A 27,117-nucleotide genomic window follows, 5' to 3' on the forward strand; every position below is an offset into this window, starting at 1 on the left:
CATCCGCTTGTATAACAAGTTACAAGCTTTTGAGAAACGGGCCCCAAAATGCAAAATATAATTTATAGTCAACTAGAACTGTTTTTTTTTTAAATATTTTTTTGTTATTTTTAGAATAGACGGTTCAGAACTGTAATTTCACAAATTCCCAATCGGGAGGAATTAATAAAAATATTTTTATTTTCTACATAATCTTTGGTGGCTACCGTTCCTCAATCCACCAACGGAGCGGCAGACGACGTTCACAAGGCTTTACAATACGACTCCCTTGGTCACATTACGAGTCCTCACCAGAGAAGAACCTGGTCATAAATTCCTAAATAGATTTTTAAAAAAGTCCAGAGAGTAAGTAAAGCTATATAGGCCGCATCTAAATCAATTGCGGACGGTTCTCCGGGACAACCCAGTCGCTGGAATCTGGCAGAGTGCCAAGCAGGCATTGTGACCCTGACTGCGGTCACAATAAATGGCCTGCATCATGTTATTTATCACCAGGGGCTCGTTTCTCAAAGGCTTGTGACTTGTAATACAAGTGGAAGTCCCTTTCTAACAAAAGCTGTCAAAAAGTGAAACCGCTTGTTTTACAATACAAGTTACCAGCTTTTGAGAAACTGGCCGCAGATGGCAAACTAATGGTGCAAGAGCCTTTGCTGGTGGTAAAAGCCTGCGAATGGCGAGATTCGAATAGAGCGAGTAAAATAAACTTTTCTACTCGCTCTAAAATCTATGTTCATCCACACATTACGTCACAGCAACAGGAGGAGGGGGAAGGGGTCATCCCAAGTGAGACAGTAGGTATTAAAGAACTATCTTTTTCCTATGAAAAGTGTGACAAGGGGGAGAGGGTCTACAAAATCGACGACCCCTATGAATGACAAATGCTAGCAACGAAAACTAATACCAGACATGGAAATATGTCACTTGAATGTTCATGTTATTTCAGAATGTAATTCCATGTGACTCTCAATAGGTAATCAGAGCCTTACCTTAGTGCAGTACGCGCAGCCGCAGCCGCCGATGACGGTCACCTTGTCAGGAGCGGCGTCTTCCAAGCAAAGCTTGCAGTTGACCGGAGCGGCCGGTACGAAGCCTCCGCCGGCGCCATCCAGGGAGTATCTACACGAAAAAGGTCAAAATTACTATCGCTACTAAGCCAGTATGTATGTATGTATGTCACTTTATTGCACATAAACAGGTTTACATAAAACGGACAAAAACAAAACAAAAATATAAATGTTATGTACAAAGGCGAACTTATCCCTAAAAGGGATCTCTTCCAGTTAACCAGCCAGTATGTGCAAACAGAGTGGACGGTCGAATAGTCGATGAGGCTGCGTTTCAGCCAGAGAAAATTTTGCCCGATTGGAGGGAAAATTTTGTTAAACAATAGAATTACTTCAGGTTGAGCGAGGAGGGTAAGTGAAATGGTTCTTAAAAAAACATCCCTCGCTACGCATCCTCGCATATCTCTGGTGGAAACGCAGTCTAAGTGGGCGTGGCGTTCATTTTTAAACAAATATGTACAAACATAATATGCGCGTGGCATTGCACTCAGCACAAACAACTGGGACGCCTGAGGCAACGCTTAAAAACTGACTGGCAAGAGTGGCAAGTACCTCTGTGAGAAAGTAACATAAAACTACAAAAGTTAATACCAAGGTTATATAGAGGCATATGGAGGCACTTGTATCAGTTGTATCCAAACCTGATTTACGTGATTACGTGACAATGAGAAGATAAAGCATCCGACTCTTTCTATTACGGAGCGGTGTCAAAAATGTTAACAAATCAGATCATTTCGTTATCACATCGAACACCTAGGCACTCACACGCCCGCTATGCGGGGCTAGCACTTTTCATTAATTCTCCCTAAATGACATTTGGCATTGAGCATTGCATTTAACAATGACAAAACACAATCACAGGTTTTTATTGACAAGCGATATGCGAAAATGCCATTGTTATTTTAGGTGGGAACTAGGTTGCCTTAATGAAAAGATTTGTTCATGTCATGTAGCAATTTTGTTATTGCTGCATGCATAATTCCAACATTGCGGAATAATTTGGTTTTTATCAGTTTTAACACTTTTTTCTACTCCCGTACTTTTATTTGTCATTTAAAGGGTCGTGCATACACCTTTAAAACCCTACCTTATAGTCGTCAAGACAAGTCTTTAGTCTATTCCCCAAAAAAGAATTTGTGCATACACGCAGTATCTTTTTGACGATTTTACGATACTTCGTGTAATGACCACTTAAAAAATATTGAATGAAATACAGTGTTGCCAACCTTATTTTAAATGTCATCTCTGACAAATAAGTGAACCATAGACATGTTTTTTTTAAATTTCATTCATTCATTCATTCATTTCTCTCCCGTACTCTCAATTTTTGCTACTTCTTGAATTAAACATATTTGTTAAATTTACAATTTTATTTCAAAGTAAGTGCTTGGTCGTAGAAAAAGTATTGTATGCAACGTTGTTTAACCGAGTCAAAAAATACTCGTGGCGTCTTTATTAACAATTTTCGGCTTCGCCTCAAATTGTTACTCTCGCCACTCGCCTTTTTTGACCTCTCTTAAACAACGGTTGCATAAAACACTATTAACGTAGATTAAACTGTAAAGCTGATACCGATATTTTATATTGGCCTTAGAGAGGGAGTAAAAAATCTCCCCAAGCGGATTTTAAGAGTCTTCGCGAGGAACCGAAATTTCTTTGTACATAATAATAACGCCTTCAGCACTTCTTCAAAAGAAGCATCACCTGGTCAAGCACAGGCCCCAATGAGGGAATATTCCTGCTTAATGCTTAATATCTTATCTTATACCATCAAATAAGCTTGTGACTCCTTGCAAAGGGCATTCAACACGGTCCTCAACCCTGAAAGAGCAATGAAGGAGGTTTAACAAGTATACTCTAGCATTGATATATCAGTGATTTAACATTAAGAAGAAGCGCGGTTTTGAGTGGAGACCAAGTGGTCTCCCCGAAGGCTCATTGATACAAAGAAGACAGCAGGCTTGGAGAACCTTTCTCGAACACTCTCCGAGTTCGAAGAGGCGTGTGCACAACGGTTGGCCACCATCGAATACACGCCGCTGTCGCCGTTGAAGAAAATTTTGCAGCTGTGGTCGTGCATCAGTTGGGACACGCTTGCGGTCAGAGCTGCGACTTGCGTATCATTTACCTGGATCCGGCGGTAGCCAGGGAAGCATCGGGAGTAGACGGAGGGTGCTCGAAGGCGGTTGTGGGCGCAGATCGGCTCGGTGACCTTCTCGCAGTCAGAGAATTGTCTAGCATAGCGCTTCAGTTTAGGGTTTGCACGACGGATCCGAAATGTATGGGAAGATCCGCGGATCCGGATCCAGATCCGGATAATTGCATACATTTCGGATCCGGATTGCAAACCCTACTTCAGTTACCTGGATCCGGCGCCGGCCAGGGACAGCAGCGAGGAGCATCGGGAGCAGACGGAGGGCGCCCGCAGACGGTTATGGGCGCGGATCGGCTCGGTGACTTTCTCGCGGTCGGTGAGCGCGAGCACTGTCGAGCATTTTCGGAGACCTGGGGAGAAAGAAGGGATTTAGAGGTTGAGAACATGGTAGGTTTACAGACCGAGCCAGGTATAAAACTAACAGCCACCTTATCTGACCAGATTATTTGATTGTCACTATTGTCAGTTAACTGCCACTACTGATTACTGGGATTAGTTGCCAAGCGGACCCCAGGCTCCCATGAGCCGTGGCAAAATGGGACAACGCGAGGAAGATGATGACTATTGTCAGTTAACTATGTGAACGATGGTACTGAGACTAGGAGACTTATTATCATTGAGGCGTACATTTCGCTCGTATGTATATCTTCGCCTAGTACCCATAGTCATCCTTCTTAGTTTAGGATTATCAACCTGTGTAACGTTGTCCCGAAATATTTATTAATATTTAACAAAATGGTTGACGGCTGGTGGACGAATCGTTGATAAATTCTAAGTAATTGCTAAAATATCTCTGCTTAGAACGCACCATAGAATCAAATCGAAATTAATACAAATCGTATCTGTTTCATCTCAACTACTGTATGTACCAACTTATATACCATACACAGCAACGATGAATACCTACGAGTTCATTAGCGCCCCGACTTAATGGTGTTTACAAATATCGCACTTAGGCGTGATTAAATATCCTCACTTATTTCTCGTAGGTATAAACAAAACTAGGAACAACGGAACAACTGTAACAAGTCAAAATAGACTGTAAAATTATAGGATACAGTATAAAATCCAGTGATAAAGGCGGTAGGAGCATGACATAATTTCTTGACACAAAGGAAGGAGACAAAGGGGTTGGGATGAAAGTGATGAAGTGTGGCTGATGAAAGGATGGAGTCAAAGTAAAAGTATAGTACGGCTCTTCTGAGGTGAACTTTTCGCTTCAAACCGTAATCTTTCAAACAAAGGCCATTGTCTCTATTATCGCAAAAGCGCTTGCTCCCGACTTGGCACGTGCCAGTACAACATTCATATTGAAAAACAACCGGTATCGTCATAGTATTAAGGTTCAAATTTAATGTCACTGATATTCTATATATTACGTTTTGGTAGTGTAGGACGATAGACCGCCCCGAAGCGACACGGCACTCATATTATTTTGATACTTAGTGTGGTGTTAAAAATGAAACACGGTTATTTATGATAAAGCGTTGTATATTTGTTATATAACAAAATCTAAGGTAACAATGTAAATTTAAGATTAATAAGTTTAACATAGGTATAATCAAAATTTTTCCGTGTAGGTATATAAACAGTTATACGTAATACTAGATAAAATCGTGTCATAAAAAATCAGATATAATCAATTTCTTTCTTATATTATAACCGACCTTTCTTCTGACCGTTGACACGTGACGTTTTGTTAGAAAAGCTGCGCTTCAAAGCTCCACGTTTGCCTTATCAGTGTTTTTATTGTTACTATGCGTCGGCATCACATCAGAGGTGCTAATTTCACAGTATCGTTATTTTAAAGATAAGAAAAAATAACAATGCTTGCAGCTGCACCTTTGTAAATTATTACATTTACCACCGCAAGCTAATAATTTAAATAAAACAATATAATAAATAACCGCGTTTCATTTTTAACACCACACTAAGTATCAAAATAATATGAGCGCCGTATCGCTTCGGGGCGGTTTATCGTCCTACACTACCAAAACGTAATATCTAGAATATCAGTGACATTAAATTTGAACCTTAATACTATGACGATACCGGTTGTTTTTCAATATGAATGTTGTACTGGCACGTGCCAAGTCGGGAGCAAGCGCTTTTGCGATAATAGAGACAATGGCCTTTGTTTGAAAAATTACGGTTTGAAGCGAAAAGTTCACCTCAGAAGAGCCGTACTATACGCCTTTATGTGCTACGAACAAGGTACGGCAACATATTTTTGGTAAACTATTGTTTTATCTCTATCCTTAACATTTATAACTTGAATTTCGTCGAAACGAGATTAAATTTTCTCCAGTCGCACTTTTTGATAGTAGATCGAAGAGCTCAATCCGCTGTAGAGATAGATATACCTATGTATATCATATGTATGTATGGTTGTCATATGGAAATATGGAATATCCTGACAAAACTACGGATATTCCTACCTACATATCTACCTTCAAACCTACCTTTTAGTGATGCATCTTGTTCTTTATTTTTTTTTAGTTTGATATTGTTATTGTTTCTATTTTTTTGTCAATATGTGTGTATTGTGGCAAGCGAATAAATGGTTTATCTATCTATCTGCGGACATGATCCTAAAATCCTGAAATTTTCGGAAGATAATTTTTCAAAAAAATTACCCAGTGGGCCACTAGCCCCTTAACTCGTCACCATATGCTAGCTACAGCATAACCTTCCCTTTCCTCTGTCCAACAATAAATATTAAGCTAACTTCCAGTAGTGATCAGTTGAAGCCTATAAAAAACCCTGACACTCGCCAATCCCCGCAATCCTGACAAGGGACTAAAAATCCTGACGTATGGCAACCCTAAGTATACATCCCATATTGGAACATTCCAGAACACTTTCGCAATTACACACACTACCACAATTGACATGGACAATAAGTAAATTTGGATAATAAACCTAGTAAATAAGGGTACAAGTCTCAGTCGCGGTGTAAAAGGGTGTAAGTTCCACGTTACACTTATGCCCTTTACACCTAAGCTGCGCGAGACTTGTACCCTTATTCACTAGGTCTACAGTTATAACACTTAACCTAGTGCATCGAAAGCTTCTAAGAAGCTGCACTAAGCGAAGGCGAGCGGGTTAATTGCCAATCAACCTGGTTGCCAAGTTGACTTAACTTCGTTTTATTGAACACCGTGTGAATTACGACTTAAACCGCTTCAAAGAGGTCGTCCAGAAATCATGTGATCATATTTGGCCTATTTTTGACCCCCCCCCCCCCTTGGTGATATTTGGTGATTTTACGCAACCCCCTCCCCCCCCCCTGCCACAAGATCACGTGATAATTATGATGCGGGTACTCTTAGACGCTAAGCAAGTCTAATGTCGTTTCTTCTGTATTGCGTGTATGTTCAAGATTTTATCTCTCAAAAACAGGCATCGTAAAAATCTGCTTATCACGAGCGAGCGAAAACATAGAGCGGATTTATATTTGATCTGATTAAATTTTTGAGTAATATTGTTGTTTTTGGCTTTCCCGCTTTGAAAAAAAATTACACGTGATATCTTCTCTGACCACCCCTCCCCCATCGTGATATTTACCTTACCCACCCCCCTTCCTTATTGCGAGTACGTAAACAACAAATACTAAATACACCTTGTAATAAATGTTTAAGTGGGACTCCACATCCAACAAACTTGATTTTTTGCCGTTTTTTCGTAATGGTACGGAACGGAATCCTTCTTGCGCGAGTCCGACTCGCACTTGGCCGGTTTTTTAATACGTTGTCAAAGTAGTAAAGTAGTTACTATAAAGGTAAAGTATTAACTTATAAAACAAATACAAAAACCCTCGCAAATAGGTAGGCGATAATTATTAACAAAAAAAACCTCACGTTTTGAATCAACGTGAAGAAACTGTAATTCCTCACCCGGACTTTGTTCTGAACAATGACAATGCCTCGAACATATTTATAATATACATGTATGTATTGTATGACATCATTATCAACAGGTGGCTGAAACAATCGCATTGTACGGACCAGGGATGTTGCGAATATCCGCATCCGCATCCGCAACCGCGGAACTTCCGCATTATTTTCAACATCCGCATCCGCATCCGCATAAAATCGATGCGGATTTAATGCGGATGCGGATGTGGAATAGGTCGGTACAGGAACGTCTTAGCATCGGCGTGCTAGACTGCTAGGTAATTTAGTCATTAACCAAAAAACCTATTAGAAATGAGCAGTCAAGCGTGAGTGGGACTTAATGTACGGAACCCTTGGAAGTACTTGGAACACGAGTCCGACTCGCACTTGGCCGGTTTTTTTAAATAAAAATTACTAAAATGTAATATTTGACGTTTTTTATGGTACTATCTTGACATCCGCATCCGCGGATGTCAAAAAATCGGCATCCGCAACATCCCTGACCATACCATCCGTACGGACCATAGAGAAATATAAGTAAAGAAAGAATGGTAACTCCATAGTCCATCCATACATCAGTTTTCTTACAAAAACGCGAGTTATTTCGTAAGCCCGGGGTTAACCGGTTAAACCTGGAGTTACCATGGTTACCAGTACAATTTGACACTTGGTTAACGGTTTAACCGCTTAACCCTGGTTTACTGGGATGGTGCAAGTGGCGCTTAGATGTCGACTACGAAAAGTAATTATTTTAAACCCTATTAATATTATTAAGTCGAATAAACGCTCGTGAGTAGCCCGTTTAAAATAATTTTAATACTCTGTATTTAATTCCCGTTTTGATTGCTCTTGAATATATATCGAGTGAGTTGTTCGTCTTTTAATATTCTAAGATGAGACTCTCAAATGGTTGAAATTGAGTTCTGCGGGCGCAGCATAGTTCCATTTTTATCGCCTGTCACTATGCCTGTCACTTTCGCACTTACATACTTGACAGGCATGGTGACAAGCGATAAAAATGCAACCGTACTACCGCCGCTTAGAAAGATCGCGACTGCTGTCAGTGCTGTCAGTCAAAATTTAGTAGTATTTATGCATTCGGATGTTTACTCTCAAGTCTCAATTCAAAAGCGAACGTAGCACTTTAGATATAAAGTCCTATTTCCAATCAGCAAGTGGGAGACAATTTAAATTCAAAGTGATTCCGTTTTATATTGATTAAAACTTTAGCACTTATTAATTGAGTAATGGATTGAGTGTTGGCGCCATGAGCGTCAGCTAGTACTCGCGTACTATCGTAAATCGTAAACAATGATAACTGACAATTCGCAAAGAAAACCCACAACTGTAGACCTAGGTCTTGTTTTTCGCAAAAACAAGAGATTGACAAAATGAAATATCGACATACCACAGAATACATAATAGTACAGTCACGCTCCGTGATTGTTACGCCATTTAGGGTTCTAGCTAAATTGGACATTCCATAGCGTAAGTATGAAACAACCAATTAATTTAGCTAGGACCGGCGTAACAATCCCGTGTGGAGACTGTACTACGTACAGAAGGCTCACTGTACACAGTACTGTACACCGGTTTAGGTATAGCAAACGAGCTAAACGTTGCCGATTGGACATATTAACATATTATACATACCTACTTATGTGTAGTCAGCATTTTTGTCATTGTTCCTGTAACCAGCTGCGATGCAGTGTTACTTGCTTAAGACATATTAGTATCTGACACCAGACGTGGTAGTTCTGGGACACCCTGTATGTTAGTATTAGGTACCCTGGCCTTTAGATGCCTGAAAACAAAAGCTATCTTAATTTAATCTCAGATCTCACCTTCAAGTAGCGGCTGTGGCTGCGACAGCACCGAGTCCCGCGACGCAGCCCTGCGGACAGGCCGGGCGGGCCTCGCCAGAGACTTTAGGCCTCCGCTGAGGATCAGTTCCAGCGCCCTGGCCCCGGGGCCCGTCGCGCCTGCTCCCAACTGCGGACAAAGAGGTTATGGTGAAATATAACGGTCACTAGAAGACCTAAGACCTTAGGGGTGGAACACATCCCGCGTCACGCATCATCGCACATCTCTGGTGGAAACGCAGCCTAATTGTAATGTACACAACACTACAATAAGCTTATATGTAGTTGTCATTTTTATATAGCCGCCTCGCTCTCTGTTTACAACGTAATTAAATGGGATATGATTTCTATAATAATTAAAATGGCGTCGACACTTTATATATTTAATGCGTGCGTGATTTCTTCTAACAATGGCATACTTATAATAATCGATAAATATTGTTTACAACTTTACATGCGTCCCAACATCAATAATGGAAAGACCTACGTTAATACTACATCAGTCTGCAGGTCATGTCCCGACGGGCATTAACATACAATCGTGCACACTGTTTGATCATTAGTAAACCTTATTCTAATGCCATATGGTCTACATATGGTGACTTGAAAGCGTTGCTGTACTGTTAACCACACTAACGACGTAACGACCGGGTGCGTAAAACTTCTCATTCACACTAGCATGGTCGAAGCCAGAGTGAAAGAGATGGTGATATGATCTCGAGTCAGTTTGGTTTGCGGATAGTATAGTACCATCGTCCACGCTGTTAACTGATCATACGTGAACCTTATTGCAATGAACATAAGGTCCATCGAAGATCAGTGCTGCTGTTACAATCCCTCGGATACCCCACGCAGCGTATTTATCGGACTGATTAAACATATTCCAGTGGATTAGCTACTATAAATACCGTATTTGTATGCAGGACTTTAAGTAAAGAAAAGCTTGCAGCTTTTCCCACCTGTTTTAATTGAATAACGCCCAACCCAACTGAACCTATAACCTTTGACCCTTTTATAACTAAAATCATTAGCTTGACGACCATTAAGGCTTCGTCACACAGGCGCGTTTTCCGGGCGGCACGTGAGAGGGGCGCGCCGCTTTTAGATATAAAACGCTCACGTGCGCTCACGTGCCGCCCGAAAAACCTGCCTGTGCAACCTTTTTCTAAAAAAGTTAAATAAAATAAAGACGTTTCTTTAACTTCTTTCAAAAAACGCACTACCGCGTTTAAGTTTCATTGTAATATAATCGCCATCAGATATATCGGATCGGCCAAGGTGTTCCCAATATCTGAACACGCTCTCTAACGCCCTGACAATGGAGACGTGTTCAGATATTTGTGAGCGCCTTTGCCACTCCTATATATCTGATGGCGACTGTACAGTCAGCTAAAAATTTATAGTGGCAGGCAACGGGGCCAAATATATCGCAAGTATCGCAACACACCTTTGTTACCATAGAAATTGACGTGCACTGTTGGATGTTGGAGCCGCACACGCACACATCACGCAAGCGGTGTGCCATCTCATAAGGATCTGTATACTACAACGCCACACGCGCACGTGCACGTCACGCACACGCAGCCGGTGTGCAAAGGCCTTAATAGACGCTGGCTGTGCAAAGTTACCCTCTGTCCTCAGATAGGAAATAGACGTGATAGAATAAAACCTGCTCTATCGCATACGGATAGCTTGCTTGGCAAGTTGATATCGTGCCAAATAGCCCGGCCTCAGAGATACAGTTCCGTAAAGATTTCCGGATTTCGTGAAACAGTCGCGCTTTAACATACAGAATCGATAATGGGATAACTTAGGACAAGAAGATCCAGATATATATGTATTTCGTATAAATATTTTCTTTTCTGATCACTCGGATGCTGCCCGTTCACGTCCGGATTTGTTATCAGGATTCGTCTAAACATTCGTGTTTTATTCCGTATACTTTTATATAGCAATCAATATTTTATATGCAAACCCAAAATAACGAAATGATTTACGTTTTCTTACTACGAAACGTAGTTTATCTACTAATACATACATTTACATTTTCCTCAAATTAATAACACGAATAAGTAACACGAAAAAACTTCTTTCAGACATTTAAAAGGACAGAAAAACACAAACTTAATTCTTAAGAATAGTTATAAGTTATGAAAGTGAAATAATACATCTGCCTATAGAAAGTTTCTCAACCTAATCTGTGGCGCATGCATCAGCACAAGTAAAAGGTTCGTATAAAAATATAAACACACCTACATTACCTACATACACGCGCACTAAACACTCACTTTCGTTCAAGACACTCATCTCATGACATAAACTTCTTGTGTGGCTTGCATATGCATCGTTAACTTTTAACGATTTGTTTACTTCCTTATTTAACAACAACAGCCATTTTTATAAGCTTTTGCTTAAGGTGTAAGGTGTTGTTGGAACTTTAATAGAATCTGTTTATGTGTAAACATACATAAACATTCTTAAGGCATGTTTTATTTTTAGTTACATTTTCAACTATGATGGCAGGCAGTGTTATAGGAAGATGATTTGCCTCTTTTATTTATCTAAGTCTTAGATTAGGTTATTTATAATTATAACATGTATATAAAAGTATAAAAGTAAAATATGGAAAGAATACAGCACATACATTAATGCTTTCGCCGAAATATGAACATTTTTCGGCCCGAGGCCCGAATTTTATGCGAATCATGGTAATTATTGATGAATGATGATAATCTAATCTAATACCTTTAAACGAGCAATTCTTGTTTATTTATTTATTTATTTATATATATATATATATATATATATATATATATATATATATATATATATTTCGGGGATCTCGGAAACGGCTCTAACGATTTCGATGAAATTTGGTATATAGGGGTTTTCGGGGGCGAAAAATCGATCTAGCTAGGTCTTATCTCTGGAAAAACGCGCATTTCCGAGTTATTCGCTCGGTCACCCAGATATTGATAAAGCATATGTGGAAGATCCTTTGACTTGACAGTGACATTTTCAAATTAAAATTGGAACGGCCGAAACGATATGCTATTAAACATATTTTAAAATTACACCTGCCAGGCCTGTGGTTGTGTTTGCCGCTCCCGTATTGGCTTACATAGCCACGAAAAACGTTGTCGCCCTACCTGACACTGTTTCAATAGTCGGTAATAGACTTCAAGGCCAATGATGATGATGAATCTATCTTATAAACCATCTGGCACATCGTTAAAACTTCGCAACCATAATCAAAACCATTACCATGAGCACAGCACAGATAACATCTAAGTGGTTTTCGTGTGTGTCTGCCAAAAGGTATCGTTCGATTACTGGTTACTGTCGATAGACGTAGTTTAGATAGGTACTTCAAAGTATACCAATATTGGTTTTAGATTTTTGTTTTGAGTATTGACAGCTCTATTTTAAAATGACTTAAGCCACACGATACAAGACTTGAACATTCAATACAATAAAATCGAGGCAACAAAAAACTTGAACTATCTAAACATACGTGACATTCTTGTATTCAAGTAGCAACTTGAATTCAATACTGGCATACGTGTGAACGAAGCCTTACAGTTACATGTAACTCAGCAGTATCTCAATCCGTAGTAGACGTCGTTCAAGAGGTGTAAAACCTATTTAATTAAAAGTCTAGCCCCGAGTCTTAACTCGATTATAGAGAAAAAAATACATAGAGTGCTCACACCATACATCAGTTTTGGTACCAAAAAGACTATTAGCATAATCTCGATGCTAATAAATGCTAGATGTAGACACTGAAATTAATAGTCTGAACTGATGTATGGAGTGAGCACTCTTGTCTTACTATATTTCTCTATGACTCGATGTACGATGTCTAGTCTAACCCCCTTATTCATAAAACTTTACGGGCCTGTAGGGCTAAGATGGCCGGCTCTTTATCATTTGTCACCATGGCTGTCACGTTCTAACAAATATGTAAGTGCGAAAGTGACGCAAAGCATGACAGGTGATAAAAATGCGACCGTGATAGCTGGTCTGATTTAGTTAAATTATGTTATATCCCGTTCTTAATACATAAGTCAAAATGACAGATTAAAAGACAAACATTGTTTTGGTTATTTTTATTAAAACCTCACGAAACGGTACTTTTATCCGCAAAGATAATGTTACATGTTATATGCAATATATGCATGTGTATAATCGTTCGGTACAAGTAAACATTACATGCCAACATGTAATTAATTTCGCAAACATTCTTTCTTGACTAACATATTTCCTTATTTACTCGCTGATTAGCTCGCATTAGTTGGCAGATGATAGTGGAACTGTGATGTCATGCAATTATTGTCACAGATGGCACTGGCAGTAATAAAAACATGCGGTGCGTGATAGTAACTGACCAAAATATGACCAATCAATCACAATTGTTATTGCAGATGGCCTGTATGGCGCCTGACGCGAAACCGCTTGGCTTATCACCTATCACTTATCAGGCTACAGAACACAGCACCCTCGCTAATTTCATATGGAGTTGTTACATTTCAGGGTGCATCTACTTACGATCAAATTCAATAATCGAAGAAAAACTGCATAAGCACATGCAGTATATGCACATTTCATTTGATAAATGTGTATCGTGTTAAAAGCTGCACAATTGCACATTATCCAATTTTCCATTCAACAGCCAGTCAACCAACTATTGTCATCTTTGGGAATTAACGGAGTGTGTAATTGTGTTAAATCAGCACTCACGTGTGTAATCACACACGTGAGTGGAGTGCGTGTTTACTGTTTATCAATCGGATTATTGTACTGACAATATTTGTTTTGTGACGTCAGCGAGTGTAATACGCCTATAGTAGTCTAGAGTTCTAGACAGACCGATAAGGAGTTTAAAACTACATACTTTTTAATTAGTCTTGAAGTATTATTTAGTGAATATATTATAGTTAAAGAACAACAACGGTATCACGGTCGCGTTTTTGTCACTTGTCATATCATGCGTCACTTTCGCATTTACGTACTTGTTAGAGCGTGACAGGTACGGCGACAAATGATAAACAGCCGTCCATCTTAGCCCTGCTGTACGGCCCGACACCGTATTGCAGTCTCGCGATTGCTCGGGCAAGTAATGAACCAAACGTAATAAAATAGCGTAAAGTACCCGACACAATTCTGTAAAGGCCCTCCGACGTTATCAGACGATACGCAACGCAAGTAAACATGTCGCCTGTCCATTCAGCTCATCTATATTCCGCGCGAATCCCGATTGATTGCAAACAAACAACGAACACTAACCGCTGACGTCATCTGATTTCTAATGATGGCGGACTGGACGGATAAGAAACATGCGGGTTGGGTTGGCACAGGGGGAGTTTGCAGTTTTCACGAACTATTTTAATTATCTTCTTCACTTTAGCCACAGAGAAAAAAATACATGGATTGCTCACTCCATACATCAGTTTTGGTACCAAAAAGACAAATCAGTGTCGACATCTAGCATCGAGTAGCGGAGGTAGCAGTACTGATAATTCCGCTACTCGATGCTAGATGTCGACACTGAAAATAATAGTCTTTTTGGTACCAAAACTGATGTATGGAGTGAGCACTCTTGTCTTACTATATTTCTCTATGCTTTAGCGCATTTATAAAGCTAAAAGTTACAAGTTTACAAGTCGAAAGCGGACTGACCAAAAAGTCCCTCATCGTTGTTCAAAGGCGGTTTGCAGCTGGCTGCAGTTTAATTCCAGTTCCAAAATCTAATTGCATACACAATTACAGTAAATATGATATTATAGTTTGTAGCTTTCTAATAGACCCCGAAGGCTAATCCTATTGTCTATTGTTAAGAAAAACCGCTCGTGCCACGGGCCACAACCACCTGCATAAAAAATCGGTACTTCGGTTACTGAGTGCCGGCGAGTCGAACGCTACAGACCCAGGCAAAAATGTGTCATCGAGATGCGTAACAAAGGCGCGTTATCGGAGAGCGCACCTACACTGGTTTTTTGAGCGTTGGACTAGCCCGCGCTCAGGTGCCAAATATAATAATTAGGACCCTTTTTTGCAGGTAAGTAGCACGTGCGGTTTTACTGAACAATAGACAATAGGATTAGCCTTCGGGGTCTATTAGAAAGCTACAAACTATAATAGATATAAAACAAACCAAAATATAAGTAGCTTGATATAACAGCAACATGTCAGCCACAGAGCCATTATACACTTGTATTCATGATTGATCGTGTAGACGAGCTATAATATTAATTGATATACACGACCTTTAATAGATAACAACTTAGATAATATAACAATCTGAACAAATGTGAAAAGATAAAATTGAAAGATAACAGGATAGTCTCAGTTTAATTGCAGAGGGGATTAAGATAATCACAGTAAAAGGAACTATATATACAGGAATCTGCACGCAATAAAAATATAATGATTTTTATTGATTTATACCTTATGTAAGTATAAGTATAAGGGGTCATCCATTAATTACGTCACACGTTTAGGGGGAGGGAGGGGGTCAAGAAAATGTGACATGTTCTGACATGGGGGAGTGGGGAGTCACAAACATTGTGATGTCACTTTAACTTCATCAGTAACCGAAAATTAATTTATATTTTTTTATTCGCTGTACAATGTAACTTTCGTTGTGTTATTAAATTACTAATATTTATATATCAAAAATATTTTCGGTGTAACCATGAAATTCAACCTTGATTAATGAGTAAGAAAAGATTAGATACACTTCTGAGCACAGAATGATACACATAGGTAGGTGGTCAGAAAAAACCGGACAAGTGCGAGCCTCACTCTCCCACCGAGGGTTCCGTACGTTTTAGTATTTGTTGTTATAGCGGCAAAAGAAATACATCATCTGTGAAAATTTCAACTGTCTAGCTATAACGGTTCATGAGATACAGCCTGGTGACAGACAGACGGATAGTGCAATGGAGTCTTAGTAGTAGGGTCCCGTTTTTACACTTTGGGTACGGAACCCTAAAAATAAATAAAAATTGTTAAAAAGTTCGGTGACGCGACCGTGAACACGTCAACCTTGTTAATGACTACAAAACAAACCATTACACTTCCGAGTATCCAAGCACCGAATTTCAAAATAAAAATACAAATAGTCGTATATATTTATAGCATAGTCTAGCAGATGTCACCGAAGTTCCGTAAATATTACGCAAACGCTTGGCCGAATGCCTGGCGTTATATAAAACGGGATTGCGAAATCCGGAGCAGTATTATGATTCATTGCAATTGTTAATGATTTGATACTGTTCTTAGTACCGGTGCGCTTTTGTATTGGTGCGATCGTGATGCACATACAGTATTATCATATCAATAACATATTTTAATAATCTGATTGCCGCTCCGGGAATCGAAATAAGCTGTGGTTTCTTTTCGGAGGACACTATGATGGCCTATTTTGGGAACAGGCCTGTATGAGACATGCACTAAAGTCACATGACTCCAATATTCGTTGTTTTCGTGCACGATTACGTGCTCATGAGCGAGGTAATATTGACGCTTAGTTTTCTTTTGTAGGAGTGTAGACACGAAGTAAATATCACTCTTCGACTAATATGTAAATATTCGATACGATACTAAATTTAAAATTACTTATCAATCATAGACTTGTGGGAACGCAAACATTACAACAACAATATATTACTACACTCTTACTCACTACCTACATTTGAGAGGAAATTATAATTTATAACTATGTATGTATGTACTATTAAAAAGATCAGCATGAAACAACTATTCCATAGAAAACATTGGCATACCTATATAATTCGAGGAAAAGTATGAAACAGCTCATTTAGGGTAGGGTACATATATCTATTGACCTCGCATAAAATGCCAAAACACATAACAAATATAATATATACTGATACAAACAGCAACACTCTTAACTGTCCATCGGTGGACCTTATGCCTATTGTAATAAGGTTTACGAACTGTCAATTAACAGTGTGGGCGATGGTACCCATTCCTTCATGACAGAACTCAATAGAAGTAACGTCTCCAAAGCGTATTGTTTACTAATCTCAGCGTGTCGGACCATCGTCCATTGCTAACTATATATTCTTAATCCTTATTGCAAAGCCATAAAGTCCACATGTGGTCAGTCAAATGTTGCCGTTGACCTTTTTCCGCGCCGAGAATCCCGCGTATATCGGAGTCGTGTCAAATGGGATGAAGTAGGATAAACAGATCCAAGGTCTTTTCGTTGGGGGAAAGAGATTAAATGGCGTCTGCAAGGTCGGTTTCGCGAGAAAAACATGCTAGTGATATTTGATGATACAAATAGTATTTGCGAATCATACTTCAGAGACAAATTAATAAATAATACTTCAGTGACTTGCATAATTTGCATGCCTACTGCCTAGATGAAATGAACTCGCAAAATTGTATGTTAACACCTTATCTCTGTACCTAATACATTTTTACCTTACATTTACATTTTTTTTTTAAATAAATAGGATAACAAAATGACATAGCGTTTTATCATACGCCTATACGCACACATGACTGACGCAGACAAAAATGGGTTTAGGGTTATTTTCAGTATTCAAAGAAAATTAAAATCGCTATAAACTTAAAAAATACTTTATTGTCGATTTATGGACTTATTATTTAATGAATCAAGTAAGACTAGGTACTTACTAAATTTATATTATTATTATTTAAAAATAAATAAGAACAAATTGAATTTTTTCATTTGTTGACATTCTCTAGCTGTCTAATTCTCTAGAAGTGTAAAAAGTAAGGGATGCCCCGGATGCCCCAAATAATCGGAATAAAAAATGGTATTTTGAACCACCCTGGTAATTGATTCTACCAAAAGAATACCTACCTACTTACATTGCTACTGCTATTTATAATAGTGGAGTGGATGTACAGACTCGAGATGGTTATGACTATGAAGATTAGATTATCGCCTTTTGTAAACAATTACACAGAGAAGGATGTTACTGTCAGAATACAATAAAATTTTATATACTTTATAAAGTAATTCAAGGAAATACAGTATTTCAACGAATCTAATGACAATTTCCGTTACTAAGGTTGTATGTATTACGAGTATGTAGTTATGTACCTATTTCTGAATACTGATTGACTCATAAACAGTCATTTAAACTTGTGGTAATGTTTCAGTTGTTTTGTATGTCTACCTTCCTCTTCCTTCCGAACTTGTCACCAATTCCGCTAATAACAGTCAGTAATAACACAGGGAAACGAAACCTTTTAATTTAACCTTTTCGACGACAACGACGGATTTATCCGAACCGCAGGTCCAATGCCAACGACGGATTAATCCGTCACAAACCACAGAGCAATATAGACCTACGTGCATATGCATAAAGTTCAATTTCAGCTTTGACACTTCGGTGACGTGGCGTTAGCGTGACAGCTTTTGTGCCTTTATTTTTTTTTTTATTTACCTGAGACCTAATAGGTATGTAAAACAATGACTTTCATAAAAATACCATAAAAGAATATTCCCAGAATACCATAAAAGAATATTCTCATAACACAAAACATTCGTATTTTCACCGTAACCTAGATTTCCAATTACATAGGTACAGGGGAAATAAGGATTCGGTTCGTTTCAAAGGGTCTATTCTGTTCCCGAAACAAACAACCTTTCAGCAATTTACCTTTTGTTCAGAACTTGATACGAAACTTACCTTCATTTACTATACAGGAACATATACTAAAACGATTGCTTCGTCATTGGAATTATATACGAAGTTAGTAACATGTATACAAAACTTTGTAAGTTTGAAAGTTTTGAAACAGAACCCCTAGTGTACGAGGGGCGTTCAAAATATTCTCGGTATTGATATCTTACGACCTCTTCTAAAATTTCTTTCGTTACTGGCCGCTAAGGTTTATTCATTGACATTAAAAAAAAGTATAATTCGAACCGAGATAGTCTTTTGTTTTTCTGCAATTGCTGAACAAACATGAACATCCTGTGCGAATTGACAATGTTAACTAAATTAGAACATCGATGCGTGATAAAATTCTTGACAAAACAGGGTAAAAATCAAAAAACCATAAAAGAGGAAATGGATTGTGTTTACCGTGAGTCTGCTCCTTCTTTATCTACCATTCAAAAGTGGTCAAGCGAGTTTAAACGCGGAAGGGAGAGTATTGAAGATGACCCTAGACCTGGCCGGCCTGTAGTAGCTACTTCACAAGAAAATATTGATAAAGTGGAAAAACTTATATTGGAAGATGGTCGAGTGAAGGTAAAATCTATAGCACAAGTAACCAATCTCTCTATTGGTACCGTACATGATATTATACATGACCATCTTAATATGTCAAAAGTAAGTGCAAGATGGGTTCCGCGAATGCTGACTCGGCTTCAAAAAGACATGCGTGTAGCTTGTTGTTCCGATTTTATTGACCTGTGCGGTGAAAATCCTGATGAGGTGCTGCAAAGAATAGTTACTGGAGATGAAACCTGGGTTCATCATTATGACCCAGAGAGTAAACAAGAGTCCATGCAGTGGCACATTAAGGGTTCAGCTCATCCCAAGAAGTTGAAGGTCATCCCTTCAGCTGGCAAGGTCATGGCCACGATATTTTGGGATTGTGAAGGAGTATTACTAATCGATTATAAAGAAAAAGGTGTAAATATCACAGGACAGTACTACGCTAACATTCTACGTCAATTAAAGGATGTAATTAAAGAAAAGAGGCGAGGAAAGTTAACCAAAGGTATTCTGCTTCTGCATGACAACGCCCCCGTCCATACTGCTCATATTGCCAAGGCAGCTATTGTTGAACGTGGGTTTAAAACTGTTACTCACCCACCGTATAGTCCGGACTTAGCCCCCAGCGACTTCTTTTTGCTCCCCAATCTTAAAAAGGATCTGCGTGGAAATAAATTTTCTGACGATGAAGCATTGAAGGCGGCAGTGGAGGAGCATTTTTACACGAAAGATAAAAAATATTTTTACGAGGGATTAAAAAAAATAATTGATCGATCTTTTAAGTGCATTAACATAGGGGGGGAGTATATTGAAAAATAAAAATATCAAACTTTTCGTACTTGTTTGTTTTCATTCTCATACCGAGAATATTTTGAATACCCCTCGTACATTTATTTCGATAGCGACGAGCATTCGCGTATGCATTATGTCTATTTTTGTATGGGATCGAACAGCGCGCCAAGCGGGACGTTTCGAAACTCAAATTCCCATACAAAGTTACTTAACGTAAACGTGTACGTCACGTCACGCTATCGAATGAAATTTACACTACACCACTATAGGCGCAAAGCCATCGCGTAGTCTTTCAAATACTCAAATATAAGGAGTAAATAAGTTTTTGGCAAAAATTTCATTTTTGGTAAGTACAAGCTTTTATCGCTGACTGTACTTTTCTTACGACAGACAACTAATACTCATCGAGTACACTCGAAAGCTCTAATCAAAGGGTTCAACAGCAAAATCGCTAAGGAGCTTCTGGGGCTCAAAAGGCACAAAACTTGCGCGGTGACTAGAATACTGACTGGACACTGTAAGTTGAACAAGCACATGTTTCAAATTGGCAAGAAACAAGATGCGACATGCAGGTTCTGCCAGGAGTCAGAGGAGACTGCAATGCACATTCTCTACTCCTGTGGACCACTAATGTCAAAAAGAAGTACCTACTTAGGGCGGCATGTATTGCAACCCTATGAGGTACAGAACGTTACGGCCCAAAGCATCTGTAATTTTCTGGATGCAACGGGCATTAGTAATGAACTTTAAAGGGCCGTCACAATAGATCAATACTTGGTCGACGTGACACTCAAAGGCCCGATACCACCCCAATAATAATAATAATACTCATCGAGACAATTCTAAAAACCCCTAACACAATTAGGTTGCGTTGTTTCATCACAGAGTTCCTATGGCCACCTTCTGTCTCCATCATCAGATCAGCTCGATGGTACCATAATATTGCACTGTCACCCGACTTACATGTGTATGCAAAAGTTCAGCTCACTATTTCTCGATATGACAAAGGCGTTTGACACGGTTTGCCATAAACGCCTTCTCGATAAAATGGAGAAATATGGAATACGTGGGCCAGCCTACTCCTGGATTGAGAGTTACCTAAAAAATCGAGAGCAATGCACTGAAATAGAACAAGTCATTAATAATCAGCGTTCTGTGGCCCAGTCGTGTTTTAAAGTAAATAAGCATGGCGTTCCGCAAGGGAGTATCTTAGGACCCCTTTTATTTCTTCTTTATATAAACGATCTACCTGACTCCACAAACCATAACTGTATATTATTTGCTGACGACACTACATTAGTAATCAAGGGAACAGACATAGATAATTTTGAAAATGAAATAAATACAGGTCTGCGAGATATTATCGATTGGTTAGAATTTAATAATCTTAAAATCAATGTAGACAAAACCAAATTTATGTTATTTAAATCATATAAATCTAAAATCCACCAAGTTGTCATTAAACATAACTTAGGCTTAGTTGAACAAGTAAATAGCACTGTTTTCCTCGGTATGACACTCGACATACATTGCAATTGGAAAGAACATGTAGACATGGTCTGTATGAAACTGAACAAATTTATTTTTGCGCTTTGGCGCATTAAACGAACTGTTTCATTCAAAACTGCCTTACTAACCTATCACGGATACATTATGTCTACTTTACGATACGGCATAATTATGTGGGGTAATTCTGTTAACGCTGATCGCGCCTTTGTCGCTCAAAGAAAATGTATCCGAACCCTTTGTGGAGTAGATAGACTGGAGCCTTGCAAACCATTATTTATTAAACATAAGTTACTATCCTTCCCCTGTCTCTATATTTACGAGATATGTGTTTTTGTAAAACACAATATTCAACTATTCACGTTCGTAGAAGATAAGGAAACAACACGGTCACATAGACGCTGTAGGTTAGCATTACAAACTAGTAACAAATTAGCACTTAGAAGAAAAAGCGCTTTTAACATGTGCATTACTATATTTAATAAACTACCAGCCGACTTAAAGACATTGCCAATAAACCAGTTTAAAACAAAGCTGTATAACATATTGATCGATAAATGTTTTTATAGTATTAACGAATTTTTATTGTATACATTTTGAATATAACCTGACAGTTAATTTACATATATTTAAAAGACATGACTTATTCCTATTTTAATTGTAATTTCTTTTTTTTTTTTATTCTGATTACTATTTTATTTGACCTGTTACTAAATTAATTATCTACTATTATAAATATTGGCGAAAATTGTCATTAATCCTGTAAGTGTATCTAATTTTAAATGACTGAGTGACTATATATCACTGACAAATATTTTCACATGTCTATATTGACTGAATGTATAATGGGAAGCAATGTATTTAAATTAAGATCCTATTTTTACCATATGTTCATTGTGAATAAACGATTTCATTCATTCATTCATTCATTCAATCGGAAACCGGGAAGTGGATCAAATTTAACTTGCAAGATTCCATTAAGTTAGTTACATACAGGTCGACCTAATAAAAGATTGTTAAAAATAACAATAAATGTTCGAATCAGCGCCCAGTTAGGGGTACGCGGTATACTTTTTTCATACCAACCGGGTCGTGAGAATTTTTCTCTCTTTAGAAAAAAGCTTAACTTATGTATGACCGTTTCGAATTGTTGCAAGCGTTGTTCCATACAGAATTCCTTAATACTTATAGGTTTTCCTACAAAATCCACATGTTCGCTCGTAAACTACCATTGTTTCTAAAAACATAAGCTGGTCTTGGGCTTAGCTAATTTTAGTTTATTGTTGTCCAAAGTATTGTTCTTTATACTAGTGTAGGTAGGTATTAGGTATATTATTTAACTGAAAGACATTGCAATATCTTTGACAATTCGTGACAATTACGGATGTAGAATCGTAGATACATGTTTGGGGTATTTAGGACAGCTAAGGGCCAATACAGACGGACTGCAACCCGCCAAGTTGCAGTTGGCATGCAGTCGGCGTGCAGTTCAAATACAAATTGCAGTCCGTCTGTAACGGCCCTAAAGGTTAGGTAGATTATATATCAGAACCAGATTCTGCCCGCGACCTTGTCTGCGTATGTTCCGTGATAAATATGTATAGTATTTTAAGTATACATGTCTTTCCCTACTCAAACTATTTCTTTACCAAATTTGTAGTTACGCGAAGCGTGAGGTAACAGCTAGATAGACAGTGACAATAAACATAACATCTTGTTTGCTTAAACAGCAACACTCTTAACTGTCCATCGGTGAACCTTATGCTATTTGTAATAAGGTTTACGAACAGTTAACAGTGTGGGCGGTACATAAAATGCATAATTGTTCAGTTCATCAGACAAATGTCGAACACGAAATGAAATAGTTCACCGAGGCACAAGATTAAACGAACAATGGTGTTCGTTAGCGCGGCACGAGTGAAACTGAGATGCATATATGTAAATTGTATGCGAGTAATAGGAACCAGTGTGGCTACCACCAGTTTGGATGTCAGTGCCATACGCCATCGAGAACGTAATTTACTTTCTGTGCATCTCGCTGGCACTCGCATATTAGTGCGAGCGAGATGTATAGAAAGTAGATTACGTTCTCGATAGCGTATATGTCAGTTTTGACACTGTCAGTGAGTCATGGTACGGGCTCTAATTAATAATTAAATGTGTTTTATTTAACATAGTGGGTCTGTGAGTTATAGACCTTGCTGTAATCAATCATGTTTTTAGACTTTTTAGATTTCCGTACCTCAAAAGGAAAAAACGGAACCCTAGTCCGTCCGTCTGTCACAGCCTATTTTCTCCGAAACTACTGGACCAATTAAGTTGAAATTTGGCACACATATGTAAGTTTATGACCCAAAGATGGACGTGTAACGTAAACAAATGAATTTTAAATATGGAGGGCATTTTTGGGGGGTAAATGAGAAAATTAAAAAATAAAGTTTTTCAAACTATATCGAGTTACATATCAAATGAAAGAGCTCATTGTAAGAATGTCAAATAATATTTTTTATAATTTTAGGATTAATACTTTCGCAGTTATTCAAGAAAATAGGCAAAAAATGACCATCCCCCCCCCCCTCTTATCTCCGAAACTACTGGGTCTAAAATTTTGAAAAAAATACACAAAATAGTTCTTTACCTATAGATGACAGGAAAACCTATCAGAAATGTGCAGTCAAGCGTGAGTCGGACTTAATGTACGGAACCCTTGAAACGCGAGTCCGACTCGCACTTGGCCGGTTTATTAATACCGCGTCGGTGGCAAATAAGCATATGGCCCGCCTGATGGTAACCAGTCACCGTAGCCTCGCATAACTATAATCATGCCCGTTGCCGACCCTAAAAAAAGCGTAAGTTTAAATCAATCTCGTTTTCCCTCAATTTCTTACACCTTTTAATTAGCATTGTTATCGCAACTCGCAACGCAACAATCCGTCCATTTCTAGTAAACATCATTCATATTATAAGCATGTCGTTCGTGAACGTAAACAAATGACACCATTGACGGCGTAAACACTTGGCGTGCGTCCAGTCCAGACCGAGACCGTTTTGTTACCATTGTCACAGAATAAATATAATAGTACTAAGTACAGAAGACTCACTCTCTAACAAAACGCGTCTGTTACGATCAGCACAGATATGGCCGCTAGGTGGCGACAGCGCCACGCGCGGCTTATGGCTTTCCCCAGAATTGGGGCCGAACGGATGTACTTTTACCTGTAGCAAAGCGACGAAATCGCGGAGTGAGACACGCCTGCCATTGTTACACCGGGCGAATCGATCACCGATGCAGACGGTATGCCTACTGCCTATTCTACTTAGGCCCACTTGCATCATCCCACAAACCTGGGGTTAAGGGATTAAACCGTTAACCAAGTGTCAAATTGTACTGGTAACCATGATAACACCAGGTTTAACCGGTTAACACCGGGATAGTGAAATGGTGCAAGTGGGCCTTAGCCGCCTTAGTGTAGGTAGGAACTCGAGTCCTTTAAGTCTGAATCAGCTCAACTCAGCTCGTTTTTACGTGACTCTGCGCTTAAAAAACTTCCGAGTCTTTTAAGTCCCGAGTCGAGTCGTTAGTAGTCTTTTCTAACTTAAAAGGACTCGAGCCTCTGAATAAAGACTCCGTCAACAATTTTATAGGTTTTTCCGAAATAACAGTAAAGAAATTTGGCGTTATTGTATGATTTATGTACCTAATCCACAAATTGTACATAAAGACAATGCAATTTGGGAATTATTTGTATAAAAGTTCTCTGAAAAGGACTCAAAACTCCACAAAGGACTCGGGTCTCTTTCAAGTCGAAAAGAACTCGAGTTTAGACTGAAAAACTGAGTCGAGTCTTGAAGCAGAGGACTCAAAGGACTCGAGTCCTACCCAACACTAACTCTACTTTTAAATCATAAAAATCAATTACTGATGCAGATACTGCAGTAGGGGCCTCTTACGAAAATCGATAGCAAGAGCGGTAGAGATGAAGGTAGACAAGACAAATTTAGATGGTAACGGTAGCGTCTCAGAATAAACCATGTGTCAGAATTATATGAATCATTCGTACACCTTATTACAAAGAGATAAGGTCTATCGATGGTCAGTTGTTATGTTTCTGTACCGTATAGTAAAGCTAATTAAATTACGGTCAGGCGTGGCTCACTCCACGATTTCGTCGCGTCGCTACAAGTACCTAAAATTACATGCGGCCCACACCAATTTTGGTGTCTAGCCATAGTAGTTGCCGCGCACCGCTACGGAACGGACGCCTGTTCGCGCGTGCGCCACCTAACGGTCATATCTGTCGTAATAGACGCGTTTTGTTAGAGAGTGAATCTTCTGTACCTAGACTACCTAGTACTATTATGTATTCTGTGTTACGGTGCGCTATTGGAGCTTGTGAATGGCAATCAGTATGATAGCCACGAGCGTGTACATTTAAAAGTATTCAGACTATTCAGAGGTTAAATGCCGCCTTTCATAAATACGCAGAGAATTTCAATCACGTTCAAATTCAAACAAATTTCATTGTAAGTAAAATTCTAATGAATTCACAGCGCTGCAAGAGATAAATCATGATTAATAGTTTTATAGCTTTATACATAATTTACCTATTGTTGAACATGTATAGGCTACTTAGTTATTTTAACACTTGAGACATGTTATTTCAATGCCAAAGATTTCACTTTTTGACACAGAATTCACTTGTACTACTGTCGAAGCTAAATAAAGAAGTACTTAGCTATAATAATGTTCTGGCTCATACCACTTGATCAGATTGGTATTGACATCGGACGACCACAATGGAGGTTGGAGCCAAATTTCAGGTCAACCAGCTCAAAATAGATGCAATTGAGAATAACACTTTAATTATAGAAATACAGTCACAAATGTTCTAATATTCGAACGTTTTATACCCATATACATATAGCATGTTCTTATTGTTTTGCTTTGCTAATGAATTCATTTACATGCATAGCCAATATCGACGCAAGTGGCGCAAGTAAGAAAGAGGGATAGGGAGACACAAAACGTTTCGTTGTCGTATCGCAAGCGACTGTCACCTTGGCTAGGCACCCTGTTAAACTAGTCGCAGTATTAGCCTTTTATTGCGTACCTGAACAATTCTATGAAGCACGAGGACGAAGCAATCTCAGAAATTCTAATTAAAAAGCTAACTACAATAAACCAATAACCAAACCACAACGCATGCAGTTATATTTATGCGGTTCCAAGCAAATTAACTACACAGTCTATTTAAAAATACTCTTGGTCTTCGGGTAAAAAAAAGCGCTGGTGTAGCGGTAAGAGCGTGCGACTTTCAATCCGGAGGTCGCGGGTTCAAACCCCGGCTCGTACCAATGAGTTTTTCGGAACTTATGTTACGAAATATCAGTTGATAATTGATATTTGCCAGTTGCTTTTTGGTGAAGGAAAAAATCGTGAGGAAACCCGTGGAGGGTCAGATGGCAGTCGCTTTCGTAAAAAATAGTGCCTACGTCAATTCTTGGGATTACTTGTCAAGCGGACCCCAGGCTCCCATGAGCCGTGGCTAAAATGCCGGGATAACGCGAGGAAGAAGGAGACTTAGCTCTTCGGGAAGAACATTAAATTCG

The 27,117-nt window shown here is 38.8% G+C and overlaps 1 protein-coding gene across 2 annotated transcripts in view; it reads right to left on the reverse strand.

Moving 5' to 3' along the window:
- The window catches only part of LOC134651931 (E3 ubiquitin-protein ligase RNF144A), a 171,185-nt gene that overhangs the window by 76,995 nt on the left and 67,073 nt on the right, over nucleotides 1–27,117 (reverse strand). For both annotated transcript variants that reach the window (XM_063507050.1, XM_063507048.1), the window contains 3 exons: nucleotides 8,960–9,107; nucleotides 3,428–3,569; nucleotides 987–1,116 (listed from right to left, as the gene is read on the reverse strand). In XM_063507050.1, the coding sequence (XP_063363120.1) occupies nucleotides 987–1,116; nucleotides 3,428–3,569; nucleotides 8,960–9,107 (420 nt within the window). The remainder of the gene's footprint in view (nucleotides 1–986; nucleotides 1,117–3,427; nucleotides 3,570–8,959; nucleotides 9,108–27,117) is intronic.

The sequence above is a fragment of the Cydia amplana genome, chromosome 11, assembly GCF_948474715.1.
Source record: "Cydia amplana chromosome 11, ilCydAmpl1.1, whole genome shotgun sequence".
NCBI classification, from domain to species: Eukaryota; Metazoa; Arthropoda; class Insecta; order Lepidoptera; family Tortricidae; genus Cydia; species Cydia amplana.